Source organism: Anarrhichthys ocellatus, unplaced genomic scaffold (assembly GCF_004355925.1).
Source record: "Anarrhichthys ocellatus isolate YVR2014 unplaced genomic scaffold, GSC_Weel_1.0 scaffold15, whole genome shotgun sequence".
In the NCBI taxonomy this organism is placed as follows: domain Eukaryota; kingdom Metazoa; phylum Chordata; class Actinopteri; order Perciformes; family Anarhichadidae; genus Anarrhichthys; species Anarrhichthys ocellatus.
This window is the reverse complement of record NW_022280045.1, coordinates 8,811,499-8,824,782: the sequence shown is the minus strand read 5'-3', so window position 1 is coordinate 8,824,782 and position 13,284 is coordinate 8,811,499. Positions and strand designations below refer to the sequence as shown.

General features: G+C 42.8%; 1 protein-coding gene across 1 annotated transcript; it reads right to left on the bottom strand.

The window, feature by feature from the left end:
• Nucleotides 1-5,676: 5,676 nt before the first annotated feature.
• Nucleotides 5,677-12,683, bottom strand: LOC116387396 (leucine-rich repeat-containing protein 52). Its single transcript, XM_031854413.1, has 2 exons — nt 11,670-12,683; nt 5,677-6,749 (listed from the first exon to the last, which is right to left on the bottom strand). Exons 1-2 carry the CDS (start codon nt 12,316-12,318, stop codon nt 6,430-6,432), a joined length of 969 nt encoding a protein of 322 aa, XP_031710273.1. The 5' UTR covers nt 12,319-12,683; the 3' UTR covers nt 5,677-6,429.
• Nucleotides 12,684-13,284: the final 601 nt, after the last annotated feature.

Here is a 13,284-nt window from a genome sequence, read left to right as displayed (position 1 = left end):
AGGGATAAAGAGAGACATGCTGGAGATAAGAGGAACAGAGTGAGTCAAAGGAAATTAAAGACCCTTTCATGCTCCAGGATAGTTTGTGCAAAAATACCTCAGACCCTGTCTCAGTCTAAAATATCATTGTGCTGCTTTTGAGTTGGAGCTTAGTGTGAGTAAGCATCTCGTTATCTCACTTTTGCAGCCAGCGCTATTGGATTAACATAATCGTGAACTAGTCTGGGCACCCAGAATACAGTTATTGTCAATGCAACACATCTCCAGCTGTGTATGCATGTGCAGGTTCACTTGTGGGGCTGAGTTTGCAGTGTATTTGTGTATTTGTGCAGCTACGTCTGTGAATCAACAAGGCCCCGGTGTAGACCATGAGGCCACCATACAGATCTTTGACTTGGATGCTAATTAGTAACCCACTAACCTTCTAAACACCCAGATCGCAAAACAGGGGGAAAGCACATTCAAAGAGCAGAAGGAGAGGTCGAATAACAAGACAAAGCAACAAAAAAAAAACCACTTCTCCAGGCAGAACTGTGACGCACAAAAGGACACACCATCTCCTCTCAAATGACCTTTTTATTGCTGGGGAAGGATACAGAGTTGGCAGGCCCCTGAGCCTGTGTGCAGATATGTAACAGCAGTAGGACCATCCCTCTCTCTGCCAAGTGGAGGCAGGGGCTTAGTCTTCACCATCAATCAATAGCCACTTTCACAGAGGAGGGCTAAGCGGGGCTTGTTCCATCAAGTCCAATAGAAAACATAGAATCGAACACAATAACTTCATTAGGTTGAAATAAATCAAACTGAAAAATCATTTCTGAGAATAATCTGATGTGAGAATAACGGAGAAAGTGAGAGAAAATAATCTGAAGAAAACTGTTAAAAAGTCACTTTTGGCCTGTAATGAAGAGCAGGCATATCTTTAATTCTGTCTGCCTTTGTGTGCTCCAGTGTGGGCAAAATGTGAAATCACAAATAATTAAAGCAAAGGAGGAGGACTTATTATACACTGTGCGTTTACAATTGTAAGCATAGGAAATGTATTTAACTTAATATAAGTCGCAGCAGTTCCTTTATGATTCAGTTTAGCACAGCATTCTGGGAGGTTTGATTGTCTGACAGCCATTTGGTGCCGTCATCCATATGTGGCAGTGATTAATGATGAAATGTTCTTGAAATAACTGAAACCAAATTCCCAAGCACCAGTCTCTTGAAGTAATACCACTGCTCCGTGACTAAAGGATTAGCTTCCTATTTTGTGTGTGTTTGGGTGTGAGTGAGCTTGTTTGTGAGCTGATGTGTCAGAGGGCTATTACAGTCGGTTAGAGCTCTTACTTTATGTCGCATCTCCCATCTGTGGACATTTTACAGTGGCCTGTTGGCCTTCAGCTCAGTAGATGCACACAAAGGTGCAAACAACCACAGGCAGGAAACACACCTGCAGGAGCTTCTGCATCCAATGGCTGTTTGCATTTATGTCTATTCACTGAACCGGCTCGCAGTCACAGCTGTGCTCTTGATGTGATGGTAACCAGCTTCTGTCCTGAAGCACATCCTGACCACTACCTCAGCCTTGCTTGTGAATGATGGGATAAAGAGATGAAAACAAACAACCATTCTCAAGCACAACAATATCCCTATTAGTACCACTGTATTTGTAAAGCATAGTTTAACATTTTGGGAAATAAGCGTATTCCCTTTCTTGCCAAGAGTTAGATGAGTCTGTACGCTGAAGCTAGAGCCATAGCCTGGTAGCTTAGCTGAGCATGAAGACAGAAGCAGGAGGAAACAGCTAACAGTCACCCAACTGTATAGCCTATCCTTATTTTCATCAATGAAAACATAGCATTGCATTGCAGGATTCTTAGCACAAAGTAGTGTACATGCCATGGCTTCATATTGTGCATTCATTCTACATTCAGAATTTGGACACTTAACTAAAATGGGGGAAGGTCAATGAGAGGGGTATCTGACTCAAGGAAGTCAACGCTCCCGGCCAAGGAATAGTTTGGCACAAACTCCCTCAGATAACCACAATTTGTTGTGTTTACATTTAGTATATTGCATGGATTAAACAAACAAGATAAGACAGTGTTAATTAGTAAGCGCGGTGTGGGTAGGTTGGTTTTTTACTTTTCGACCCCCCTGTTTCCAGTCTTTATGCTAAGCTAAGCTAATCAGCTGCATAACATTGCAACAACAACAGAACTAAAAACTATGGCATGTACACTAGTTTGTGAAAACAATCCCATAATGCAATGCTCTGCATTTTATTGATGCAAATAAAATGAAGCTCTAGCGTAAGATCAGTCAGGAAGACTCTTGCATGCCTAAGCCCGTAGTATATTTCTCATACATCTCATTCATTCAAGTTGTATCAAACTTCTTATCTCAGCCTCAGCAAGAAAGCTAACAAGCGTATTTCCCAAAACATCTAACTCTTTTAAAATGTAAACTTCATGATTTTGATGATGTGGGAAGAGGCGGTTAGTGAGAGTAATGCAGCGTTAGAGAGAACAGAGCACTTCTTCTGAGCTCTTACACAGTACATTGTACCCAGAGGTGATTTGTGTTGGAGTCGATTATGGAGGCAGAACTGATGCTTTTGTCTCTGTGTGTCTGACAACATGCATACATGTGCCTGAATATGTTCTGGCTTTGCAGTGTGAGGGTGTAAAAAGTGCAGGATATTAAGGTCATCCTTTGAGTATATTATTTAAGCTCAGCATCTTCTGCTGCTATACAGTACCTCCAAGTGCCCATACAGAGCAAAAACTGTCAATACTGAGAGTTTTCAGAGCCAGGTGTTTGCCTTGTGTGCAGAACACATGACCAGCAACTATGTACATGTTTATTACTTGTCATTCCATCTGTCTCATTGTGCTGACATGTATTAGGGCAACCAGCTATCCTATTTCCACGCCGCACCCTTGCCTGTGGCGTCACGTGGCCTAATCGGTGTGGTTAGCAGAATGTAATACACCATACACGACTAACCCATATCTGTATCGTATGCAGATATAGATAAGAGTTTACTACACAGACCTCAATAGACGTACACATTATGCAATGCATTCTGTATATACTGAAGGCACCCATGCAAATATTACACCCAAAGCCATGAGAGCATCTCAGCATACTGCTTTAGTAGCAACTTACAGGTACTGTACAAGGGTCACTATCTTGCATTGACATTTTTGGCATCTAGTTATGTATGTCATGCCAGTAAGTATGTTTAGGTTGGTGCATGCAGAGTTATGCATACTGCCATCAGTCAAGATCACTCCCTTATATGACGAGGGAGTGCAATGACACAGACATACACATGCGATTAGTTCCTCACTGTCTAGTGGTGTAGTTGAAAAAAGATTACACTTATACCAAGACTGCCTTTTTCTAACACCACATTTTCACAAACTGCAAAAGGGAAAAACTCCACAATTGACATTTTTCACAGCAAACATTTTGACTTTTCATTGCAGCAACAGCTCAGGTGTAATTAATACTTGTCATGATGCCTGAGACCAGGGCCCTGGAGCCTGAACACCTAAATGGAATGCGGCCATCATTCATGTTATTAATTACACCAGTGCTTTTCACGGTATGATAAATCAAACGGTTTGAAAAAGGGTCTATAATGGTCAAAGCAGAAAATTATTTTTGCATTCAACACTGACACTTAATAACCAGCATGTGTCTCAGTACTGTTCATGTACTGTTAGTTCTTTAGTGAAACCAATAACTTTATATTTGTAGTTCATTTTGGACAAATCCCAACAATGTGCACACACAAGCGCCAGTAAATGTGTGAAGAAAGGTTTGTCAGCATGATTGGAGGCTACATTACAGTAAGACAACAGATTGTGTGCACCCATTCTATCTTCACCACATTTTATAATAAGTAAAAGTCATATAATGCCACAATATTAAGTGTTTTTAACATTTTGACTTGTCATTGTAGGAAAAGCACAGGTGTTACTCATAACACTATCATTGGCTCTGTTTTATTCAAGTGTCAGAGTAAGCCATGATAGTATGACAGTGAGCCAGCATGCAAAATAACCTGAAATTCAAGAAACTAAATTAAATTTAGCCATCGTTTATTAAGCCATCATTCATTTTATTAGCTACACATGTGCTTTTCTCTCTACCTTGCTGGCACAGCTGCAAGATATTACTATCATTACAGTGAATAGGACTTGCATACATCCATCAAACATCACACTTTCATAATAATATTGCCATTCATCCATCATCTGTAACCGCTTATCCTTACAGGGTCGCGAGGGGCTGGAGCCAATCACAGCTGACATTGGGCAAGAAGCAAGAAGCAGGGTACACCCTGGACAGGTCGCCGGTCAATCACGGGGCGGACACATAGAGACAGACAACATCTTCAGTCACATTCACACCTATGGGCAAACAACAAGTAACCTGCATGTCTTTGGACTGTGGAAGAAAACCCAAAACTTGTAGAAAGTAAAATCTGCACAATATAAAATGAGGGGGGAAAAGCAGCTGGTCCAATCACTGTGAGAGGACGCCCTCCCTCTCAGATCCCTCAAAAGTTCAATGTTTCTCTTAAAACAAGTACCACAATTATTCTGAGACACAACTGATTGTACAAAGAAAATACACACACACACACACACAGAACTGCACATTGGAGCAGCTACCTAATGGTTTCTCTAGTCCACCAAAGATTTATTTTCCTGCTCCTTCCTAAGTTCGGAACAGTCAGTGCCAGTGGAAAGTGAAGTAGTACAGCCGCCAAGTAAGTCAAAATATGAAAGTCTATGGACCATAGACTGTTGGCCTACGATGTTGCAAATTGGAGGCAAAAAAAGCAGGTGTTGATATTTACCACTGTGGGCTGAAATGATTCGGGTCCCTGTTTTTCCTGACAGCATTCGCTGTCTTATTGCTCTAAAGCTGTAAATTCATTAAACATCAGGTTTGGAGTAAAGTCTTTGTAAATTCACTCATTTTAAAGTGAATAAAAAGTGTAACTCACATACTAAGAAAGTAGGAGTATGGATGTTTTTAAAGAATGACTCTCAAATGATAAAACTTAGGATCTTTTGAATGAAAATCCTGTTTCCTATAATGAATTGAATTAGCTTGTAAACACCTCATAAGGCTTTTTTGGTGCATCAACTGTGCATGCAGAAACAAATAGGACACTGCACTCAAACCCAACAAAGAGAGGCTGAAGTAGAAATCAATTATTACATTCTCCTGTTTACTTGCCATCCAGCAGGGAACCGCTGCCAAACCAGACCTTAGCAGTTGGCACATGCTGTCTCTCAACTTCACAAACAGACCTTCAACACAAACGCCTCGACTGCAGTTTGTTTCTGGGCTACTAGATGAGGGAGGTGGACTATCAGTACAAAACCACGCATCACCGGACCAAAGATGGACACGCTCACATCAGCAGAAGCTCCTTAAAATGTGTAGCTACATGTTACACACTAGTGTGTGCATGCATGTGCACACATTTATTAATCTACACTGATAAAACTGCATTGTATGAATGCATTGAATCCTCTCCTTTCAGTAGAAATAAGTAGAATGACCACACCACTTTAAATGTCCCAAAGTGGCTGTGACACTACTGTGCTTGTTGCCATTATGGAGGTCAAATGGTGATTTTTGTTTTGGTGTGAAAACAAAGCTAATTAAGTAGGGTCTAGAAATAGATTGTCATATTTATTAGCAGGTGCAACTATCCAATTTGTAACATTATAGGTACAAACAAATTGCATCATATGACAAGCTTGTTTGTCCTTTGTTGGTCACAGCTGGACCCAGATGCTTGTTAAAAGAATAGCCGGACATGTTGGGAAACACTCTTATTCGCTGTCTCGCCTAGAGTTAGGTGAGAAGATCAATAAAGTGGAATCAATCTTCTCATCTAACTCTTGGCAACAAAGTGAGTCATTAAAGTTCCTAAAATGTGAAACTATTTTGAAGTCGGTAAATGTGAACATTGATACTGTTACACAAGCCAAAATGAGTTGATAACCAGCTAAAACATTCTGTAAAGGTCAGACCAGCGAGTGGCTTCGTAGATACCCAGCCCAGCTGATATGGGCTCCTCTGTCACCCCGTATGACCAGTCAAATATTACAAAGTAATACACCATATAGCACAGTCAGACATTTGCATACACTGACAGTAATACCCCAAATGCAGGGGGACCTCCACAATGGCAGCCAGAAGGTGTGTTACATCCCCTGAAAGCCCACTACACAAGAGAAGTATGACATTCCACATCTCTGTTGAATCCTCTTTTCTCTCTGAGAGCCAGCTGAGCTTGTTAAACACACTCAGTTTGACTGCAGTGTAATTGGACTTCATGACAGTCCTGGAAGCTGACAGGAGGCACTGTGGGAATCCGTGATGGGCAGAGTGGAATTAAACATTTTAGACAGTTTGTGACATTTGCAAATTCCCGTTGCCATGGTCACTCCTGAATCGCGAGGTCTCACTAGATTCATCCTCGTCGTCCGCATCGAGCTGTTCGTCTTTCCTCTTGATGTAGCGCTCATGGAGCACCATAATAACGCCCATCACCCAGGCCGACACAGTGCCAGCTGCAAAGATGACAAAGCCGATGGCGACAAAGAACAGGTAGTCCCAGGAGCCCAGAGTCTGGTGACATAACGTCCGTAGCTGGATGCCCACCTCACCCAGACGACGGCCCTGCATGTCGGCGGGCGAGCCACACACCGTCTGGCCCTCATCTGTCAACGCAGGCACACATCAAGAAGGAATGATTAAGGATTAATCATAGCTCAAAAGAACACATTAACATATTTGGTTAGGAATGTAAAAAATGTAACACTGAAGTGCACTGGAGGCAAATATGCATTTTCCCCAAATTCCAGCTATAAGCGGGTCAGCTGTCATGGAGTGGCATCATTCAGACTATTGAGTCATCTTGATCTGGACTGCGTGTGCAGGGTTTGCATTACATCATGACATTAATCCAGGACAGTGGCATTCTTGAAACACATGATTGTCCTTTGACAGTAGCAAGTCAATCTGCATCTGGTCTTTGTCTGTAAAATAGTGCTTTTGTTTGGTAAAGCAAGAAATCCACAAGCAGACATAATTAATGTTAATGTCCCTGAAAAGTTGACTTAAACCCCCCCAAAAAATTCTACAGCATTAAACACTAAATAAACAACAATCCAAATTAAAGTTTAGGGGGACAAAAACACCTATAGATATTATCTATTAAGACTTCCATGGGAAATAACTGAAACAGTTTTAACTTTGGAAGAATATGATGTGTTCATGTAGGACCCCGTCAGAGGAGGAAGCTGACTGAGAAATATATTTTCAGGGCCTTTCAAGTGCATTTAACTGCTGCTCTCCTTTGAGAATACAAAGCAACTTTACTTACATATAGCAAACATATGCAATATAATTGTCATAACTCTTTATTATCATTTAAAGGATCCTTTGATGTTGTGAGAGCCATATTGATGCACAAATAACTTAACAAGGAAAATATACACATAGCGTTAAACACAGCCGCCTGATAAATAATTCATATATTACTTAACAGCATTTTACGTAACAATCGTAAATGGCAGCAAACTGAGCTGATTATATGACATATTCAGGTTCACACAGCGAGACTTATGCAAAAGACTGCACTAGCATAACAACTTTATCAGAAAACTACCGGGCTTTAATAGCCTCACGTGTACTGGAGTCCTGAGTTGGTGCAGAATTGAATTGTGAATTATTCAAACTCCTTTTCCCTCACAGGATTAGAAAGTGACTTGGGCCTTTGTGTCTGCCTGAAACGACAGATAATAAGGTTTCTCATCATAAGGCACCGCGTATGACTATACGACTAAGACCTTGCTGGAATCCACAAATCCTGATAAAATGTTGAGTTCCTTCTCTCTCAATTCTAAAAAGGCCGATCAGTCAAATACGTCACATGATGGATGTTGAGCTCTGCAGCAGCTGACGAGAGGCATTTTTCAGGAAACAATCGTGAAGCCGTGTCTTCTGTTACCGCGAGCAGAAACACAACGGCGTTGCCATCTCCATGCCACCACTGTTTTTAATTGGCTTCTGGGTTTTCAAAGCTTTTGTGCAAGGGGGGAAGTCCCACTGGGGGAGATCAAAAGACTTGGAAGTTTCTGCACAGGGAACAGTTTTCTGAAAGCCTATCTCTACACTAACAGCCTTGAAATATGCATCCTCATTCTGCTGGCATATGTTGTGCATACATGTGGAACTGCTGAATACAGGGACATTTGTAGGATCTGCTTTGACTCTCTGCACCCTGCAAGGTATTTTGGGAAAAGTTGAACCATGACAGAATAATTGCATACTTATTGTATTACACAGTTAGAATCTTTCACAAATAATTCAGCAATAATGTTACAGATTTGTTGTTGTTTTCTTCTCACCTTCTGAGAGTTTGACGCTAATGGTAGTATCACACATTTCTTGTGACCTTATTTCAAAGTGTAGAGACAGAGACTGGAAATGAGGAAAGAGAGAGAAATATGAGACGCAACTAAGGTCCCAAAGCTGAATCAAACCCGGATCGTTTCAGTAATGTGGCATGTGCTGTAACAACTCGACTAAGGCGCTCCTCTATAAGATACTTTTAACCAACTATTTCACTTGTTTATTCATTTATGTTAGGTAATTATATTAACTGTTCAGTCATTACTTTCGGCTAATTATTTCAAATGTTTATCCTCTTTTAGCTGTCTATCCAAACCCTTACTTTTGGCCAACTATTGCTTACTTCTCTGCCACTAGTTTGCATGCACTCTCAGAAGCAACACGTGGCGTTAAGGTGTTATAACTGACTCAGGCTGGTGGGAGGTGTGATTTGACAGAGGGTGAGAGCGATCATGCCGTAGCTTTCAATCAAATCACTTGATAAGTTAATTTAATGGAACGACAAAAATGCACTTCTTCCTAATATTTGATTCATTCGGTGCATACATCTGCGCTCTTATCCACAGACAAGCTCTTCTGTGGCTCACAGATCTGAGAACGAGCGTTGCAGCTGAAGAACACGAGGACAGTCAGCCTCTCTAAGCTCCATCCACCACACAGAGAATTCAAAGCATACTCTGATCCTCTCAACGGCTGCTGCTGTGCACTGTTCACACAATATGCTGTACCAAAGACACACATCCATGCATGCACACATGCACACTCCCTCTTAATATATGCACTAACCCCCTCCACTTGACTTGACTTTCCCATCTTCATGCCTCTGCTAATGTGTGTGTGTGTGTGTGTGTCCTTGCGTGTGTTTGTGCGTGTGTCTGACAGCGAGGGAGGAAACCCTTCTGGCTTCACCCCCCTCTCCCTCCTTCCCCCCCAACGAGACTGGCATCAAAGAAGAGGGCTTTCCCTCCCTCCGTCCCCCATGCACACTCTGCTCTATTTCTAGACACTCTCCTTATATAACAACTGAAAGAGTGTTAATCTAGCCAGGAAGGCGAGACAGAGGAGAATCTGTTGGTTCCTTCCTGAAGCTCTATCGCTCTCTCGCTTGCCATGCGTTTCCCTAATCAGAGGAGACAAGCGAGCCGTGTTGCATGAACCAGGTGAGACCAGGACAAGACTTAACAAGGCATTGGAGACAAAGCTCGCAGCTGAAACACAGTCCTCTCCGAAATGTTATCCTTCTGTTTTCCCCCTCAAGCACTAAAAGTGTGTATTATTTGGGGTTGTGTGTCTAAATACATGAGTCAGTGAATGTGAATTTCTGTGTGTGTATGACTTTCCAAATATTATTTCCCCGAGACTCGGTTTAGGACAGAATAAGCTGCCTGGATAGAGATGGACATACTCTGTGTATATATGTAACCGAGGTAGAAAATGTGTGAGTAGCTATCCTCTCCCTTGCTGGCAGCTGTCACTGGAAGAGGCTCCACTCCAAATTAAGCGAGACAAAAGGCAGAGAGCAGCAAGAAAATAGGACAGCTCTTGCAGGACTCGTTTTCGACTCGGCCAAAGATGCACAGGGACTGTGGTGAACTATAGTATGTGTGTGTGTGTGTGTTAGAGAGAAGCAGGGGATGCCTTTTTAGTAAGCGTGGCGGATGTATTATAGCTATGGTGTTAGAATTACGACAGGCTCCTTGCTCAGTAAGACACACTATAAATAGCAGCTGCCCTTTTGCATAGTGACACATCCACACCAAAGCATGAGCATAATAACTCAAAGTAAGAAAGATTGTTGAATGTCAGTCACATCTATTAGCTTGACAGTGATAAAACAAATCGATATTTGATGGTGCAACTATGATCCATTAATCACATCTGCAGGATAGCTGGATAAAATAGAGATTGATTAGTCATTTCAAGATGAAAGACTCTCTTGTTTTCCTCCCAAACTGCAGGATGCAGAGCTGAATTAATGAACACAGTTGCCTGAAGAGAAATCTAATGGCTCCCTGCCTCCGATCTTCTTTCCCCCTCTTTGCTATTTGATAGTCTGAATGCTGTCACTCTGCACATCTCATCCCACTGAAAGCTGAGCAAGGGTCGAACTTTGCAGACTTCTCCGAACGGCATGGTTACATACATGTGTATTCTTCTTCTCCACATACAACCACATATTTTGCACGACACACTGTATTTACCACAGATAATATCATAGAGGTGTGGGTGATGACGGCATGATGTTATCTGTTGCATGTGCTCAAAAGGTGCAGACTTGAGTATTTTAGTATGATATGAGGGGAATCCAGCAGTAAGGGCTCTGCGTGTGCTTGAAAAGATTATCAGCATGGAGGCATTCCTTCTTGGGGACTAAGGGAGACGTTTACTGCCATTTTGTTTGTTAAATTACTTTTACTGCTATAAGTTATTTTAATTGTAATATTTTACAATGCTTTATAAATACATTTTAAACCATTAGAAAGAACAATTTTAAGGTTGGGTTGTGAAAACTCACTCTGGCTGATATTTTGAAATGCTGAATGAGGATAAACAGCACGGCTGTACTACCAACAGTACCAAACTATCACCAAAGGCCCTGTCTCGAAAAGGGCCCCTGTGTCAAAATCTGGTTTTAAGACCTTTAGTAATTCAGTTTTGCTCTTTTGTGTTTCATTTTCTAAAGATTTAATCAAATTACCACACAATCAAACATTCCATAGCAAGTGAGAGGCCTTAAGACTTATAGCTAGTTTTTGCCTTTTTTAATGGCTCATAACTGATATAGTGCATTCATAAATGATTCATCAACCATTCATAACCATTAATTACAACTTATAAACCCTTTATAAAGGGCACATTGTCAAAAGGTGCATTTTATTTTATCTGGTTTTTAATTTGTCTGCTTTCTCTTTCATAACTATTTCTAAGATGTCCTCATATGACACACTTGGTGCTAAGTCTGCATTCTTGTATGGAAGGTGCTAAATACGTTTTCATCTTTTCATGGGACAGGCCGATTATTGAGGGCAGCCACCAGCAAAAGTCCAACCGTTTAAACAACAACCGGGCATTATCTACTAATTAATAACTGGAGCAGAAGCCCTATTGTGTGATTGGCTCTCTGGGGCCTATCCACCTGATATACGGAAAGAGCAACAGTAAAAGGTCGTGCTGTGATTATGTCACCTTATATGATATTAGAATACAATAGAATGTGATAAAACCTTGGAACTTGAAGCCCTCCAGGTGGACCCACAGACACAGGTCCTCGTTGTTGCACTCGCAGCTCCACGGGTTCCCGCTGAGCCCCACCGAGCGCAGGGCGGGCAGCGCGATCAGGGAGGTGATGTTGACGACCGTCAGGTTGTTCCGACTCACATCCAGCACCTGGAGGGCCGCGTTTTCCACAAAGGCGTCCTGGTGAATGTCCGAGAGCCCCGGGTTGTCGGTCATCCTCAGCATCACCAGGCTCACCAAGGGCCCAAACGTCCTGTCCTCGATCCGGATCAAGGTGTTGAAGGAGAGGTCCAGGTAGGCCAGCTTCCGTAGATTCCCAAACGTAGACTCGGATATCTCCGTAAGGGAATTGTTGCTGCAGTCCAGGTACACCAGATCGGAAAGGTAGTTGAGCGCAAGTGGCGGCAGCTCCACGATGCGGTTGTTGGAGATAATGAGCTGCCGCGTGGCCAGCGGCAAGTTGACCGGGAAGGTGGTCAGGTGCTGCCCAGCGCATTGAACCACCAGCTGGTCATCACACACGCACCTGTCCGGGCAGCCCGTGGAGAGCACCGGGGATGGTTTCACCCCCGCGGTGAAGAAGAGCAGAACTATGAGCCGCAAGGGTTGCGCGCTTGGCTGCGGGGCAAGACGCATGACACCGCCGACGGCTTCATCAACCCCTTTTGGAGAGAGTCAGGCGCGGTCACGTTCTTCATTGATACATCCTAACCAAGCTGTTTGTCTCAGAAATAAATTACACAGAGGTCAAACCTAACGCTTGCCCGTGGCAAAACTCTTGCGCGCAATGTCTCAGTTCATCCTGTCGTTGGTTCTGGATCCGGCGCGCATCCACTGGTTGGAACTTGACAACAAGATGCCTTCATGCTGTTTCAAAGTGCATCTATTTATCGTGATTCTCCCGTCGAAACAAAGCTATTCAGACACTGTAAGCGCTCACAACGTCCTCTCATGCTGTGCTGCTTGCAATGGTCACGGTCAGTTGTTCCACTACATGTTTGCCATCCTCTCGCTCTCCGAAACTGAATCCAAATATAGGGGGGGCACTAAACTCCGCGCGGGTAGGGGTGGGAGTGCGTTGTGGAGTGATCTCACGCTTTGGAGTGTGCTGGAGCGAGAGGGGAATCTCTGGGCAGCAGAGCTAATGGAAGTAAAGTCAAAATGAATGGGATGCATGCATAGGAACCCAAAGTAAAAAAGGTGACCTACAATGCTCCAGCTGCAGGCACAGTGATCAATCTACATATGCCTCAGGTGTGTGTTGTATGTGAATTCTGTATATGGAAACATCTCTTTGTGGGTATGTGTGTTTTATACCTTTTGTCAGCCTGCCTCAGGTGTGTGTGTGTGTGGAGGTGGAACAAAAGCAGGTGCACCTGACACCTGGGAAGCATATATGATCAGATCACATGGGTTTTAGGCTCTGGAAACAAGAGAACTGGGCAGTGATAACAATGTGTTAAGAGGGGGATCCCTAGCAGCCATCTACACGACTCAGACCTATATGTGCAATGAGGCTTTTTCAATAACATCTGACATATCAAGCAGACAGCGGATGATGGGACGAGATGGGACAGGGTGGTCTCAGGCAGCAGTTGATTT